This window comes from Carcharhinus amblyrhynchos, chromosome 11, assembly GCF_965287045.1.
Source record: "Carcharhinus amblyrhynchos chromosome 11, sCarAmb.v2.hapA, whole genome shotgun sequence".
Taxonomy (NCBI): Eukaryota; Metazoa; Chordata; class Chondrichthyes; order Carcharhiniformes; family Carcharhinidae; genus Carcharhinus; species Carcharhinus amblyrhynchos.
The window spans coordinates 96,004,625-96,018,476 of NC_137334.1; the positions used below are offsets into that span (position 1 = coordinate 96,004,625).

The 13,852-nt window shown below is 49.1% G+C and overlaps 1 protein-coding gene across 1 annotated transcript in view; it reads left to right on the forward strand.

Annotated features, from left to right (window-relative positions):
• Positions 1 to 218: 218 nt before the first annotated feature.
• Positions 219 to 13,852, forward strand: part of LOC145350370 (chondroitin sulfate synthase 2-like) — a 28,407-nt gene continuing 14,773 nt past the window's right edge. The window contains exon 1 of the mRNA XM_080199630.1: positions 219 to 684. Within this exon, the coding sequence (XP_080055756.1) occupies positions 413 to 684 (272 nt within the window). The 5' untranslated portion in view covers positions 219 to 412. The remainder of the gene's footprint in view (positions 685 to 13,852) is intronic.

Below are 13,852 nucleotides of genomic sequence, written 5' to 3' on the forward strand. Positions count from 1 at the left end.
ATTACTCACTTTCTCACTCTCCATCTGTGATCTGTCACTGTGATCCCTCTCTCTCTGTTCTCTCTGTCTCCCTGAGGGATCTCTCTCTGGATCCAGGGCAGGATCTCATTCTCAGAAGTGACGTTCGGTAGGAGGAGCGAGGAAGTGACACGAGTTAAAAAGAAACTTTTAAAAGGAGCGAAAGAGACAGAGACCCAGAGAGAGAGAGAGAGAGGGACCCAGACAGGGACCCAGAGAGAGAGTGGGACAGAGACCCAGACAGAGGGACAGAGACCCAGAGACACAGAGAGTGGGACAGAGAGCGGTTCCGGGGGATCCGGGATTTCCCTCCCGCGGTTACTTTGTAACAAAGAGAGTCGCGGCTGTTCGGATCGATCCCGGGGATCCCCGGAGATCCCGGTGATCTGCTGGGATGCGGTTATCCATGCTCCTGGCGCTGGTGCGGCCGGTGGGGCCGGTGGTGATTGGAGTTTCCCTGGGATTCACCCTGAGTTTACTGAGCAGCGGCTGGGGGGAGGAACCCTGCTCCCAATCCCGGGATGGAGCTGGGATTCGGGGCAGGAAGCCCAGCTCCCTGGCTGCTGCTCCCGGGGGACAGAGTCAATCCCAACGGCAGGAATTCCAACCCAGGATCGTCCCGTATAAAGCAGCAACTGGGAAAAACCCAGGCAAGAAAACTGTCCGGTAAGGAATGGGATTGGGAATTGAAATGGGGATTGAGATGGGAGATCTGGCATGGGAATGGGGATCTGGAATGGAATGGAATGGGGATTGGACAATGGAATCAGGAATGGGAATGAGGGATGGGGATTTTGATTGGGAATTGGGAATGGGGATTCAGATCAGGAATGGGGATCGGGATCGGGAATGGGATCAGGAATGGAAATGGGGATCTGGATTGGGAATGGGGTAAGGGAAGGGGATCTAGGATGGGAATGGGGATCTGGAATAAGAATGGGGAGTGGGAGTGGGGATCGGTAATGGGATTGGAAATGGGATCAGGATCGGGAATGTGGACTGCGATCAGGAATGGGGATTGGGAATGGGAATGGGGGATCAGGAATGGGGATTGAGAATGGAGATTGTGGATTGGAATGGGGATAGGGAATGGGGATCAGGAATGGGATTGGGGGTTGTGAATGGGGATGGGAGAGTGTGTATGACGCACAAAGCTATGGAGGGGTTACAGGGACTGGAATTGGGATCAGGGTATGGGAATAAGGAATCAGAGAATTGGGAGTTAGAGGGACAGTGGCTGGGATTGAAATTAGAACAGGGGAATGGGGGATTGGGAATGAGGAGGTGACTGGATTCAGGGATTGATGAATGGGAACTGGAAATCCTTTGGGGATTGGGACTGGGAGTTGGATTACGATCCCAGTCAATTATTTGTAATGGGACAGGAGGAGGGAATGGGGATATGGATGAGACTGGGATGGAGGGTTCCCAGTTTTAACAATGCAGGATAACCGGAGCTCACATTCCACCCACCTCCTTCCCAGATTCTCTACCCTGCACCTGGAAACATTGCTCCCTCACACACACCACCATCCCAAAGACACCTGGAATCTCACGGATATCACCCATTCACCCAGCCTTCGTCTTCCATTGTGAATGTGGACCTTCAGCTCTGGGCACATTGCAGCCAGGGCCAATCCTGACCTCAACACCCAGGTGTTTCTAACACCCGGTTCCCAGACAGTGATCAGGAACAGAGGGATTTGGGGGTCACAGAGTCATAGAACTTTCCAGCACAGAAAGAGGCCTTTCAACCCATCTATCAGTCTGTGCTAACCATCAAACACCTGTCTATTCTAATCCTATTTCCTAGCACGTGCTCCGTACCCTTGGTTATTCTGGCGTTTCAAGAGTTCATCTAAATGCTACTTAAATGTTGTGAGGACTCCTGCCTCTCCCATCCTTTCAACCCCAGTCTAACCAGCCTCTCCTCAGAGCTCACTCCAGCCCAGGCAACGTCCTGGTGAACCTCCTCTGCACCCTCTCCAGCGCAATCACATCCTTCCCGAGTGTGGGTGATCAGAGCTGCTCACAGTTCTCCAGCTGTGGCCTAACCAGCGTTTTATACAACTCCATCATAACCTCCCTGCTCTTACATTCAATGCCTCAGTTAATAAAGGTAACTATCCCCTATGCCTGCTTAACCACCTTATCTACCTGTCCTGCTGCCTTCAGGGACCTATGGACATGCTTACCAAGGTCCCTCTATCCTCAGTGCTTCCTAAGGTCCGATTGTTCATTGTGTGTTTCCTTTACCTTGTCAGTCCTCCCAAAATGCATCGCCTCACCCTTTTCCGGGTTAAATTCCATTTGCCACTGTTCTGTCCGTCTAGCCGGCCCATCTATATCATCCTGTTATCTAAGGCTGTCCTCCTCCATATTCACCACAGCACCAATATTCACATCAGCGGTGAATTTACTGATCATACCCCCCAACATCTATATCACTAACATACACTATAAACAGCAAGGGACCCAGCACCGATCCCTGCAGAACACCACTGGACACAGGCTTCCAGTCACAGAAACAACCTTCCACCATCACCCTCTGCCTGCTGACTCGAAACCAATTTGTCTATTTGCACTGGATCCCATGGCTCTTACCTTTCTGATCAGCCTCCTACGCGGGAGTTTGTCAAAAGCCGTGCTGAAGTTTATGTATAGACGACATTGACTGCAGTAACCTCGTCTACACACCCAGTCACCACCTCGTGCATAAATCACCAAACGTTCGTGTGCAGATGGTGATCTTATAGAGATCTATAAAATAATGAGGGGCACAGATCAGCTAGATAGTCAATATCTTTTCCCAAAGGTAGGAGAGTCTAAAACCAGAGGGCATAGGTTTAAGGTGAGAGGGGAGAGATACAAAAGTGTCCAGAGGGGCAATTTTTTCACACAGAGGGTGGTGAGTGTCTGGAACGAGCTGCCAGAGGTAGTAGTAGAGGCGGGTACAATTTTGTCTTTTAAAAAGTGTTTAGATAGTTACATGGGTAAGATGGGTATAGAGGGATATGGGCCAAATGTGGGCAATTGGGACTAGCTTAGGGGTTTAAAAAAAAGGGGGGCATGGACAGGTCAGGCCGAAGGGCCTGTTTCCATGCTGTAAACCTCTGTGGCTCTAAATTCAGTGGGGAACACGGAAGGTCAGATAGAAAGTTGGCCTTTATTTCAGAGGGAATGAAGTATAAAACAGGAAAATCCTGCTAAAACAATACACTAGATAGACCACACCTGGGATACTGGGAACAGTTGTGGTCCCCTTATCTTAGGAAAGATATCTGACAATCAAGGCAATCCACTGCCAGTATAGGTTGGGCCTCTACTCATTGGAGTTTAGTAGATTGAGAGGTGGCCTCATTGAGACACATTGGATTCTCGGGGGCCGGGCAGGATGGGTGCTGAGAGATTGTTTCCCCTTGTGAGAGAGTCTAAGTCCAGGGTAAGGGGATTGCCCGTTGAACACAGAGATGAGGAGGAATCTCTCACTCAGAGGGGAGTGAATGTGTGGAATTTTTTCCCGCACACACATAGCTCATGGGATAAAAGGGACATTAGCAACTTGGCAAAGTGATAGGAAAAGAGTGGAATGATTAATGGATAATTTCCATGTTTTTAAAAAATTCTTTCACGATATGATCACTGTGAGCCGATGCCCTTGGGCAGGACAAACAAGGCAAGGGAATACACGACGAACGACAGAACACTGGGAAGCTCCGAGGATCAGAGAGGTGTCCATGTACACTGGCCCCTTAAGGTAGCTGGACAGGAGGCTAAAGTGGCTAAGAAGGCATTTGGTATTAGCCGAGGCATAGAGTTTAACAGCAGGGAGGTTATGCTGGAAATGTATAAAATGTAGGTTAGGCCACAGCTGGAGTGTTGTGTGCAGTTCTGGAATCCACATCATAGGAGCATTGGAAAGGGTGCAGAAGAGATTTACCAGGATGCTGCCTGGGTTGGAAAGTTTTAGTTACAGAGAGAGATTGGATAGACTGGGCTATTTTCCTTGGAGCAGAGGAGACTGAGGGAGGTCATGACTGAGATGTATAAAATAATGAGGGGCAGAGATAGAGTCGACAGGAAGAATCTTTTCCCCTTATTGGAGTGATCAATGACCAGGGGCCAGAGATTTAGAGAAGATGTGAGGAAAAGCTTCTGCAGTCAAAGGGTGATGGGAGTCTAGAACTCTACCTGAAAGGGTGGTGGAGATAGAAACCCTTAAAATATTTAAATGTGCACCTGGGATAGCAAGGCACACAAGGCTATGGGCCAAGTGCTGGCAAATGGGATTAGAATGATTAAGTGGTTTGTCTTTGACTGGCACAGATACAATGGGCCAAAGGACCTTTTTTGTCCCGTAGACCTCGATAATTCTATGTGGGCATCGCTGGCTGGCCAGCATTTATTGCCCATCCCTAGTTGCCCTTGAGAAGGTGGTGATGAGTTGCCTTCTTGAATTGCAGCAGTCCGCGTGCTGTGGGTTAACCCACAATGCTGTTCGAGTGGCAATTCCAGGATTTTGACCCAGCGACTGCGAAGGAACGGTGATATATTTCCAAATCAGAATGGTGAGTGACTTGGAGGGGAAGCTCCAGGTGGTTGTGTTCCCAGATATCCGCTGCCCTTGTCCTAGATGGTAGAGGTTGTGTGTTTGGAAGGTGCTGCCTAAGGAGCCTTGGTGAGTTGCTGCAGTGCATCTTGTAGATGGTCCACACTGTGGCCTCTGTGCGTTAGTGGTGAAGGAAGTGAATGTTGAAGATGGTGGATGGGCTATCAGTCTCACAGGCTGCTTTGTTCCTGATGGTGTTAAGCTTCCTGATGTGGTTGGAGCTGGAGGAAGGTTTGTTGTAGGGTTCCCCAGGGGTCAGTGTTGGGATTCCAGCCTTTCCAGATGTATGTTAATGATCTAGACCCTGTGTAAGGGACAGTTTAGAAATTTGAGGATGATGTGAAAATTGGAAGCTGTGAACTGTGAGGAGAAACATGTAGAAATAAAAAGCACAAATTCGCGTTGGTGGAACAAGTGGGAAGGTGAAAGGTTAAGTTCAATATGGAGAAATGTGAAGGATTTTTTGGGAGGAACACGAAGAGACAATTTAAGATAAAGTATAGGATTCTAAATGGGGAGCAGGAGCAGAGGGAGAGGGAGTATCTGTCAGGACAAGTGGAGAGAGTAGTGAATCAAGCTGATTGGACGTGATGGATGAGGAGCCGAGGGTCGGGTGTGTAGATATTCTGGGTCATGCCGATATCAAAAAGGAGGAGGTTTTGAGTATCTTAAAAAGCATTAAAGTAGATAAGTCCCCAGGGCCTGATGGGATCTACCCCAGAATACTGAGGGAGGCTGGGGCCTTGACAGACATCTTTGTAACCTCATTGGCCACAGGTGAAGTTCCAGGGGACTGGAGGAGAGCCAATGTTGTTCCATTGTTTATGAAGAGGAATAATCCTGGAAATTATAGGCTGGTGAGCCTTAGATCAGTGAAAGGGAAATTATTGGAAAAGATTTTTAGGGACAGGATTTACTCACATTTGGAAACAAATGAACTTGTTAGTGTTGGACAGCATGGTTTTGTGAAGGCTGTGCCTCACTAACTCAATCGAGTTTTTCAAGGAGGTGATGAAGATGATAGATGAGGGAAAGGCAGTGGATGTTGTCTACATGGACTTCAGTAAAGCTTTTGACAAGATACCTCATGATAGACTGGTATGAAAGGTGAACTCACACTGGATCAAAGGTGAGCTGGTAAGATGGATACAGACTGGTTTGTCCTTAGAAGGCAGAGAGTAACTGCTTCTGTGAATGGAAAACTGTGACTAGCGGGGTTCCACAGGGATCAGTTCGAGAACCTTTGTTGTTTGTAGTGTATATAAATGATTATATAATTAATATTGTATTTATTATATAAATAATACATATGAAGGAAAATGTAGTTGGCCTGATTTGTAAGTTTGCAGACAACACAAAAATTGGTGGAGTTGTGGATGGTGATGAGGTTTGTCAGAGGATACAGCACCATTGGAGACTTGGGCAGAGAAATGGCAGATGGAGTTTAATCTGGACAAGTGTGAGATAATGCATTTAAGAACCAGGAGCAGGAGTCGGCCATCCGGCCCCTCGAGCCTGCTCCGCCATTCAATAAAATCATGGCTGATCTTTTCATGGACTCAGCTCCACTTACCCGCCCGCTCACCATAACCCTTAATTCCTTTACTGTTCAAAAATTTATCTATCCTTGCCTTAAAAACATTCAATGAGGGAGCCTCAACTGGGCAGGGAATTCCACAGATTCACAACCCTTTGTGTGAAGAAGTTCCTCCTCAACTCAGTCCTAAATCTGTTCCCCCTTATTTTGAGGCTATGCCCCCTAGTTCTAGTTTCACCCGCCAGTGGAAACAACTTCCCTGCTTCTATCTTATCTATTCCCTCCATAATCTTATATATTTCTATAAGATCTCCCCTCATTCTTCTGAATTCCAGTGAGTGTAGCCCCAGTCTACTCTGTCTCTCCTCATAAGCCAACCCTCTCAACTCCAGAATCAACCTAGTGAATCTCCTCTGCACCCCCTCCGGTGCCAGTATATCCTTTCCCAATAAGGAGACCAAAACTGTACACAGTACATTTTGGAAGGTCCAATGCATGTAGGAATTATACAGTAAATGGTTGAACTTTTAGGAGTATTGACAGGCAGAGAGATCTGGGCGTACATGTCCACCAATCACTGAAAGTGGCAATGCAAGTGGATAAGGTAGTCAAGAAGGCATACGGCATGCTTGCCTTCATTGGTCGGGACATTGAGTTGGCAGGTCATGCTGCAGCAATACAGAACCTTAGTTAGACCTCATATAGAATATTGTGACTCCCCCACTGGTGCCCAAAACCAGGGGTCACATCAGGAACATCCCTCCTGAATCTACCCTGTCTAACCTTGTTAGAATTTTATAAATTTCTATGAGACCCTGCTTGTTCTTCGAAACTCCAGTGAATATAATCCTTACCTAGACAATCTCTCCTCATACACCAGTCCCGCCATTCCAACTAGAAAAATGGGCTGAAAAATGGCAAATGGAATTTAATGCAGCCAAATGTGAGGTATTGCACTTTGGAAGGACAAACCAAAGTAGAACGTACAGGGTAAATGGTAGGACTCTGAAGAGTGCAGTTGAACAGAGGGATCTGGGAATACAGGTACAGAATTCCCTAAAAGTGACGTCACAGGTGGATAGGGTCATAAAGAGTGCTTTTGGTACATTGGCCTTTATAAATCGGAGTATCGAGTATAAGAGTTGGAGTGTTATGGTGAGGTTATATAAGGCTTCGATGAGGCCGAATTTAGAGTATTGTGTACAGTTTTGGTCACCTAGTTACAGGAAGGATGTAAATAAAGTTGAAAGAGTGCAGAGAAGGTTAACAAGGATGTTGCTGGGACTTGAGAAACTGAGTTACAGAGAGAGATTGAATAGGTTAGGACTTTATTCCCTTAGAAGAATGAGGGGAGATTTGATAGAGGTGTATAAGATTTTGATGGGTATAGATAGAGTGAATGCAAGCAGGCTTTTTCTACTGTCTATTTTCTCACTCTCCATTCCAGCCTTGGGTCGCTATCTGTGTGGAGTTTGCCCATTGTCCCCGTGTCTATGTGAGTTTCCTCTGGATGCTCTGGTTTTCTCCCACAGTCCAAAGATATGCGGGTTAGGTGGATTGGCCACAGTAAATGTTACGGGGATAGGGCAGAGGGACAGATTGGGTGGGAGTTCTTTCAGAGAATCAGTGCAGACTCAGTGGGCTGAATGGCCTCTTTCTGCACTGTAGGGGTTTGATGGAACTCTGCTGGAGTATTGTTTCCAGATCTGGCACAGAATTGTAGAGAAACCAGAAAAGAATCACAAGAATTCTTCCTGGCAAATAAGAGGTTTGAAAGGAATCTTAATGGAGGGATTCCAATCAGGAATGGTCAGCACAGAATACAACCAAATAACACTGGGGTACAGTACTGGTGGGGACAGGTCTGTCTCTGTATAACACTGGGGTACAGTACTGGTGGGGACAGGTCTGTCACTGTATAACACTGGGGTACAGTACTGGTGGGGATGGGTCTGTCACTGTACAACACTGGGGTACAGTACTGGTGGGGACGGGTCTGTCTCTGTATAACACTGGGGTACAGTACTGGTGGGGACGGGTCTGTCACTGTATAACACTGGGGTACAGTACTGGTGGGGACAGGTCTGTCTCTGTATAACACTGGGGTACAGTACTGGTGGGGACGGGTCTGTCTCTGTATAACACTGTGGTACAGTACTGGTGGGGATGGGTCTGTCACTGTACAACACTGGGGTACAGTACTGGTGGGGATGGGTCTGTCTCTGTATAACACTGGGGTGCAGTACTGGTGGGGACGGGTCTGTCTCTGTATAACACTGGGGTACAGTACTGGTGGGAACGGGTCTGTCACTGTATAACACTGGGGTACAGTACTGGTGGGGACGGGTCTGTCACTGTATAACACTGGGGTACAGTACTGGTGGGGACGGGTCTGTCTCTGTATAACACTGTGGTACAGTACTGGTGGGGATGGGTCTGTCACTGTACAACACTGGGGTACAGTACTGGTGGGGACGGGTCTGTCTCTGTATAACACTGGGGTACAGTACTGGTGGGGACAGGTCTGTCACTGTATAACACTGGGGTACAATACTGGTGGGGACGGGTCTGTCACTGTATAACACTGGGGTACAGTACTGGTGGGGATGGGTCTGTCACTGTATAACACTGGGGTACAGTACTGGTGGGGACAGGTCTGTCACTGTATAACACTGGGGTACAGTACTGGTGGGGATGGGTCTGTCACTGTACAACACTGGGGTACAGTACTGGTGGGGACGGGTCTGTCTCTGTATAACACTGGGGTACAGTACTGGTGGGGACAGGTCTGTCACTGTATAACACTGGGGTACAGTACTGGTGGGGACAGGTCTGTCTCTGTATAACACTGGGGTACAGTACTGGTGGGGACGGGTCTGTCTCTGTATAACACTGTGGTACAGTACTGGTGGGGATGGGTCTGTCACTGTACAACACTGGGGTACAGTACTGGTGGGGACGGGTCTGTCTCTGTATAACACTGGGGTGCAGTACTGGTGGGGACGGGTCTGTCTCTGTATAACACTGGGGTACAGTACTGGTGGGAACGGGTCTGTCACTGTATAACACTGGGGTACAGTACTGGTGGGGACGGGTCTGTCACTGTATAACACTGGGGTACAGTACTGGTGGGGACGGGTCTGTCTCTGTATAACACTGTGGTACAGTACTGGTGGGGATGGGTCTGTCACTGTACAACACTGGGGTACAGTACTGGTGGGGACGGGTCTGTCTCTGTATAACACTGGGGTACAGTACTGGTGGGGACAGGTCTGTCACTGTATAACACTGGGGTACAATACTGGTGGGGACGGGTCTGTCACTGTATAACACTGGGGTACAGTACTGGTGGGGACGGGTCTGTCACTGTATGACACTGGGGTACAGTACTGGTGGGGACGGGTCTGTCACTGTATAACACTGGGGTACAGTACTGGTGGGGACGGGTCTGTCACTGTATAACACTGGGGTACAGTACTGGTGGGGACGGGTCTGTCTCTGTATAACCCTGGGGTACAGTACTGGTGGGGACGGGTCTGTCTCTGTATAACACTGGGGTACAGTACTGGTGGGGACGGGTCTGTCGCTGTATAACACTGGGGTGCAGTACTGGTGGGGACGGGTCTGTCGCTGTATAACACTGGGGTACAGTACTGGTGGGGACGGGTCTGTCACTGTATAACACTGGGGTACAGTACTGGTGGGGACAGGTCTGTCTCTGTATAACACTGGGGTACAGTACTGGTGGGGACGGGTCTGTCACTGTATAGCACTGGGGTACAGTACTGGTGGGGACGGGTCTGTCTCTGTATAACACTGGGGTATAGTACTGGTGGGGACGCGTCTGTCTCTGTATAACACTGGGGTACAGTACTGGTGGGGACCGGTCTGTCACTGTATAACACTGGGGTACAGTACTGGTGGGGACGGGTCTGTCACTGTATAACACTGGGGTACAGTACTGGTGGGGACGGGTCTGTCTCTGTATAACACTGGGGTACAGTACTGGTGGGGACGGGTCTGTCTCTGTATAACACTGGGGTACAGTACTGGTGGGGACGGGTCTGTCTCTGTATAACACTGGGGTACAGTACTGGTGGGGACGGGTCTGTCTCTGTATAACACTGGGGTACAGTACTGGTGGGGACGGGTCTGTCTCTGTATAACACTGGGGTACAGTACTGGTGGGGACGGGTCTGTCACTATATAACACTGGGGTACAGTACTGGTGGGGACGGGTCTGTCTCTGTATAACACTGGGGTACAGTACTGGTGGGGAATGGGTCTGTCACTGTATAACACTGGGGTACAGTACTGGTGGGGACGGGTCTGTCTCTGTATAACACTGGGGTACAGTACTGGTGGGGACGGGTCTGTCACTATATAACACTGGGGTACAGTACTGGTGGGGACGGGTCTGTCACTGTATAACACTGGGGTACAGTACTGGTGGGGACGGGTCTGTCTCTGTATAACACTGGGGTACAGTACTGGTGGGGACGGGTCTGTCGCTGTATAACACTGGGGTACAGTACTGGTGGGGACGGGTCTGTCACTGTATAACACTGGGGTACAGTACTGGTGGGGACGGGTCTGTCTCTGTATAACACTGGGGTACAGTACTGGTGGGGACGGGTCTGTCTCTGTATAACACTGGGGTACAGTACTGGTGGGGACGGGTCTGTCTCTGTATAACACTGGGGTACAGTACTGGTGGGGGCGAGTCTGTCGCTGTATAACACTGGGGTACAGTACTGGTGGGGACGGGTCTGTCTCTGTATAACACTGGGGTACAGTACTGGTGGGGACGGGTCTGTCTCTGTATAACACTGGGGTACAGTACTGGTGGGGACGGGTCTGTCTCTGTATAACACTGGGGTACAGTACTGGTGGGGACGGGTCTGTCGCTGTATAACACTGGGGTACAGTACTGGTGGGGACGGGTCTGTCTCTGTATAACACTGGGGTACAGTACTGGTGGGGACGGGTCTGTCTCTGTATAACACTGGGGTACAGTACTGGTGGGGACGGGTCTGTCTCTGTATAACACTGGGGTACAGTACTGGTGGGGACGGGTCTGTCTCTGTATAACACTGGGGTACAGTACTGGTGGGGACGGGTCTGTCGCTGTATAACACTGGGGTACAGTACTGGTGGGGACGGGTCTGTCACTGTATAACACTGGGGTACAGTACTGGTGGGGACGGGTCTGTCACTGTATAACACTGGGGTACAGTACTGGTTGGTTAATTTTTTTCTGTTACTTTTCTTGGAGTTTTGTGTTTGTTTCTGTGTGTTAGATGTTTTCTGATTTTAATATTCCTGATAAGATATGAAAAGGCTATTCAGATGCGATGATGTGGAAATTCTGATCCTGTTACAGCATCCTGCTGTTTTTCCCAACATAAGCTGCAGCAATCTTGAGTGAACGATAAATCTCCGTATCTGACTTGCTGTAGAATTGCTGTTTGTTTCATGTCCGTAAGGAGCCAAAGTCAGCTCTCCCTGGCTGCCTTCCTCAGCCACATTCTCTCTCGACAGCAGCTTCGCTTTCCTGCGCTAAACTCGTTAATTAATTATTTTTGGTTCCCACAGCTTCTCACTGCCTGCTGACTGCTGTTGGAGGGTGGACAGGTGTCCAGTAAGTGCCTGACACATAGCATCACGTTGACATTGAGACAACCTGTTGGAATCTGCATTTCCAGGACAGTAGCAGGGCGTCAGTCGAGGGAGGTGTGTCATGTGATTCAGTCTCAGTTTAACTTTGGCTTTGAGCAAGAATATAGCACACACAGCTCTGATATTGTTCTCCTGTGCCCAGTCTGAATGGATAAAGCCGCAACCTGTTTACCCAATCCCTTCTGAGTAATTGCTACCTTTATATCATTATTACAACACAGAATGTTGCTGTCCAGTTCTCAGCCAGACCAGCAGTAAGGTTCATTACAGTACGACACGGTGACCAGTCTTCCATCGTGCTACAGCGCAAGAGACAACCCTCAACATTCTGGTCAGATCACAGCAGACTCACCGCTTCAGAGTGTTTTGGTGACTAAACAGGAAAGTTTTGAGGACACAGGTCTGAGTGAGTGATTGAGTAAGGAGCTGGAAAGCAGACAAATCCCTCTTGGTGAGATTACAGCGTCTAGCCTGTCAGTCAGCGAGTGGGACAGCTCGGTGAGAGGGTCAGTACTGGGTTCACTCTGACAGGAAAGGTCAGTGAGTGGGGTGTGCGCCGGATCGATAGCGAGTGAGAGACAGTCAAAAAATTAAAACAAAAACCCTCATAAAACTCAGGCCAGAGAAAGGTGGGATTCCAATGGGCCGATTCTCAGAAAAGCAAACTGAAGGGGCTGCACCTCAGGCACTGCCCCTGGGGGAAGGTCAAAGGAATATTGTCCAAATCTCCACTCAGACTGAATCACAAGACACACCTCCCTCGACTGATGCCCCGCTGCTGTCCCAGAAATACAGATTCCAACAGGTTGTCTCCTTGTCAGTGTGATGTTAGGGACATACTGAGCACCAGCCCACCCTGCAACAGCAGAGAGCGGACAGTCAGGAGCTGTGTGAAGATTATAGTTTGAATTGGCTGCTGAGTTCCTGTCAAGATTCAGAATGTTTAAACAACATCCAGAACTCTGGGTTCCTCAATTCAGGTGCGTCTGAAGCAGACGAGCAAGCCCCGGAATCTCATCCGGTAAGGAGATGTGTTTGAGTGAGGTTTCCTGTGTCTTTGATTGGGTTTTGCCTGCGGGCATGTCCCTTGGCAGGATTGGGAGAATGTGTTAGTGCACAGTGTGCCAGCTTCTGTATTCCAGCAGCCAATTCTTCCAGACTCCTGTCCAGGCACAACACAGGAAATCAAAAACCTGTTCACACCCCGTGTTCAGAAACTCGTCTCAACATCATTACTGAGCTCACAGAGCAACCTCCCTCATCGTAGAACACCCACACTCCTCACTAAAACACTGAGGGACAGTGTAGAGGGAGCTTTACTCTGTATCTAACCCCGTGCTGTACCTGTCCTGGGAGTGTTTGATGGGGGGGTACAGTGTAGAGGGAGCTTTACTCTGTATCTAACCCTGTGCTGTCCCTGTCCTGGGAGTGTTTGATGGGGGACAGTGTAGAGGGAGCTTTACTCTGTATCTAACCCCGTGCTGTACCTGTCCTGGGAATGTTTGATGGGGGGTACAGTGTAGAGGGAGCTTTACTCTGTATCTAACCCCATGCTGTACCTGTCCTGGGAGTGTTTGATGGGGACAGTGTAGAGGGAGCTTTACTCTGTATCTAACCCCGTGCTGTACCTGTCCTGGGAGTGTTTGATGGGGGACAGTGTAGAGGGAGCTTTACTCTGTATCTAACCCTGTGCTGTCCCTGTCCTGGGAGTGTTTGATGGGGGGTACAGTGTAGAGGGAGCTTTACTCTGTATCTAACCCCGTGCTGTACCTGTCCTGGGAGTGTTTGATGGGGGACAGTGTAGAGGGAGCTTTACTCTGTATCTAACCCTGTGCTGTCCCTGTCCTGGGAGTGTTTGATGGGGGGTACAGTGTAGAGGGAGCTTTACTCTGTATCTAACCCTGTGCTGTCCCTGTCCTGGGAGTGTTTGATGGGGACAGTGTAGAGGGAGCTTTACTCTGTATCTCACCCTGTGCTGTACCTGTCCTGGGAGTGTTTGATGGGGACAG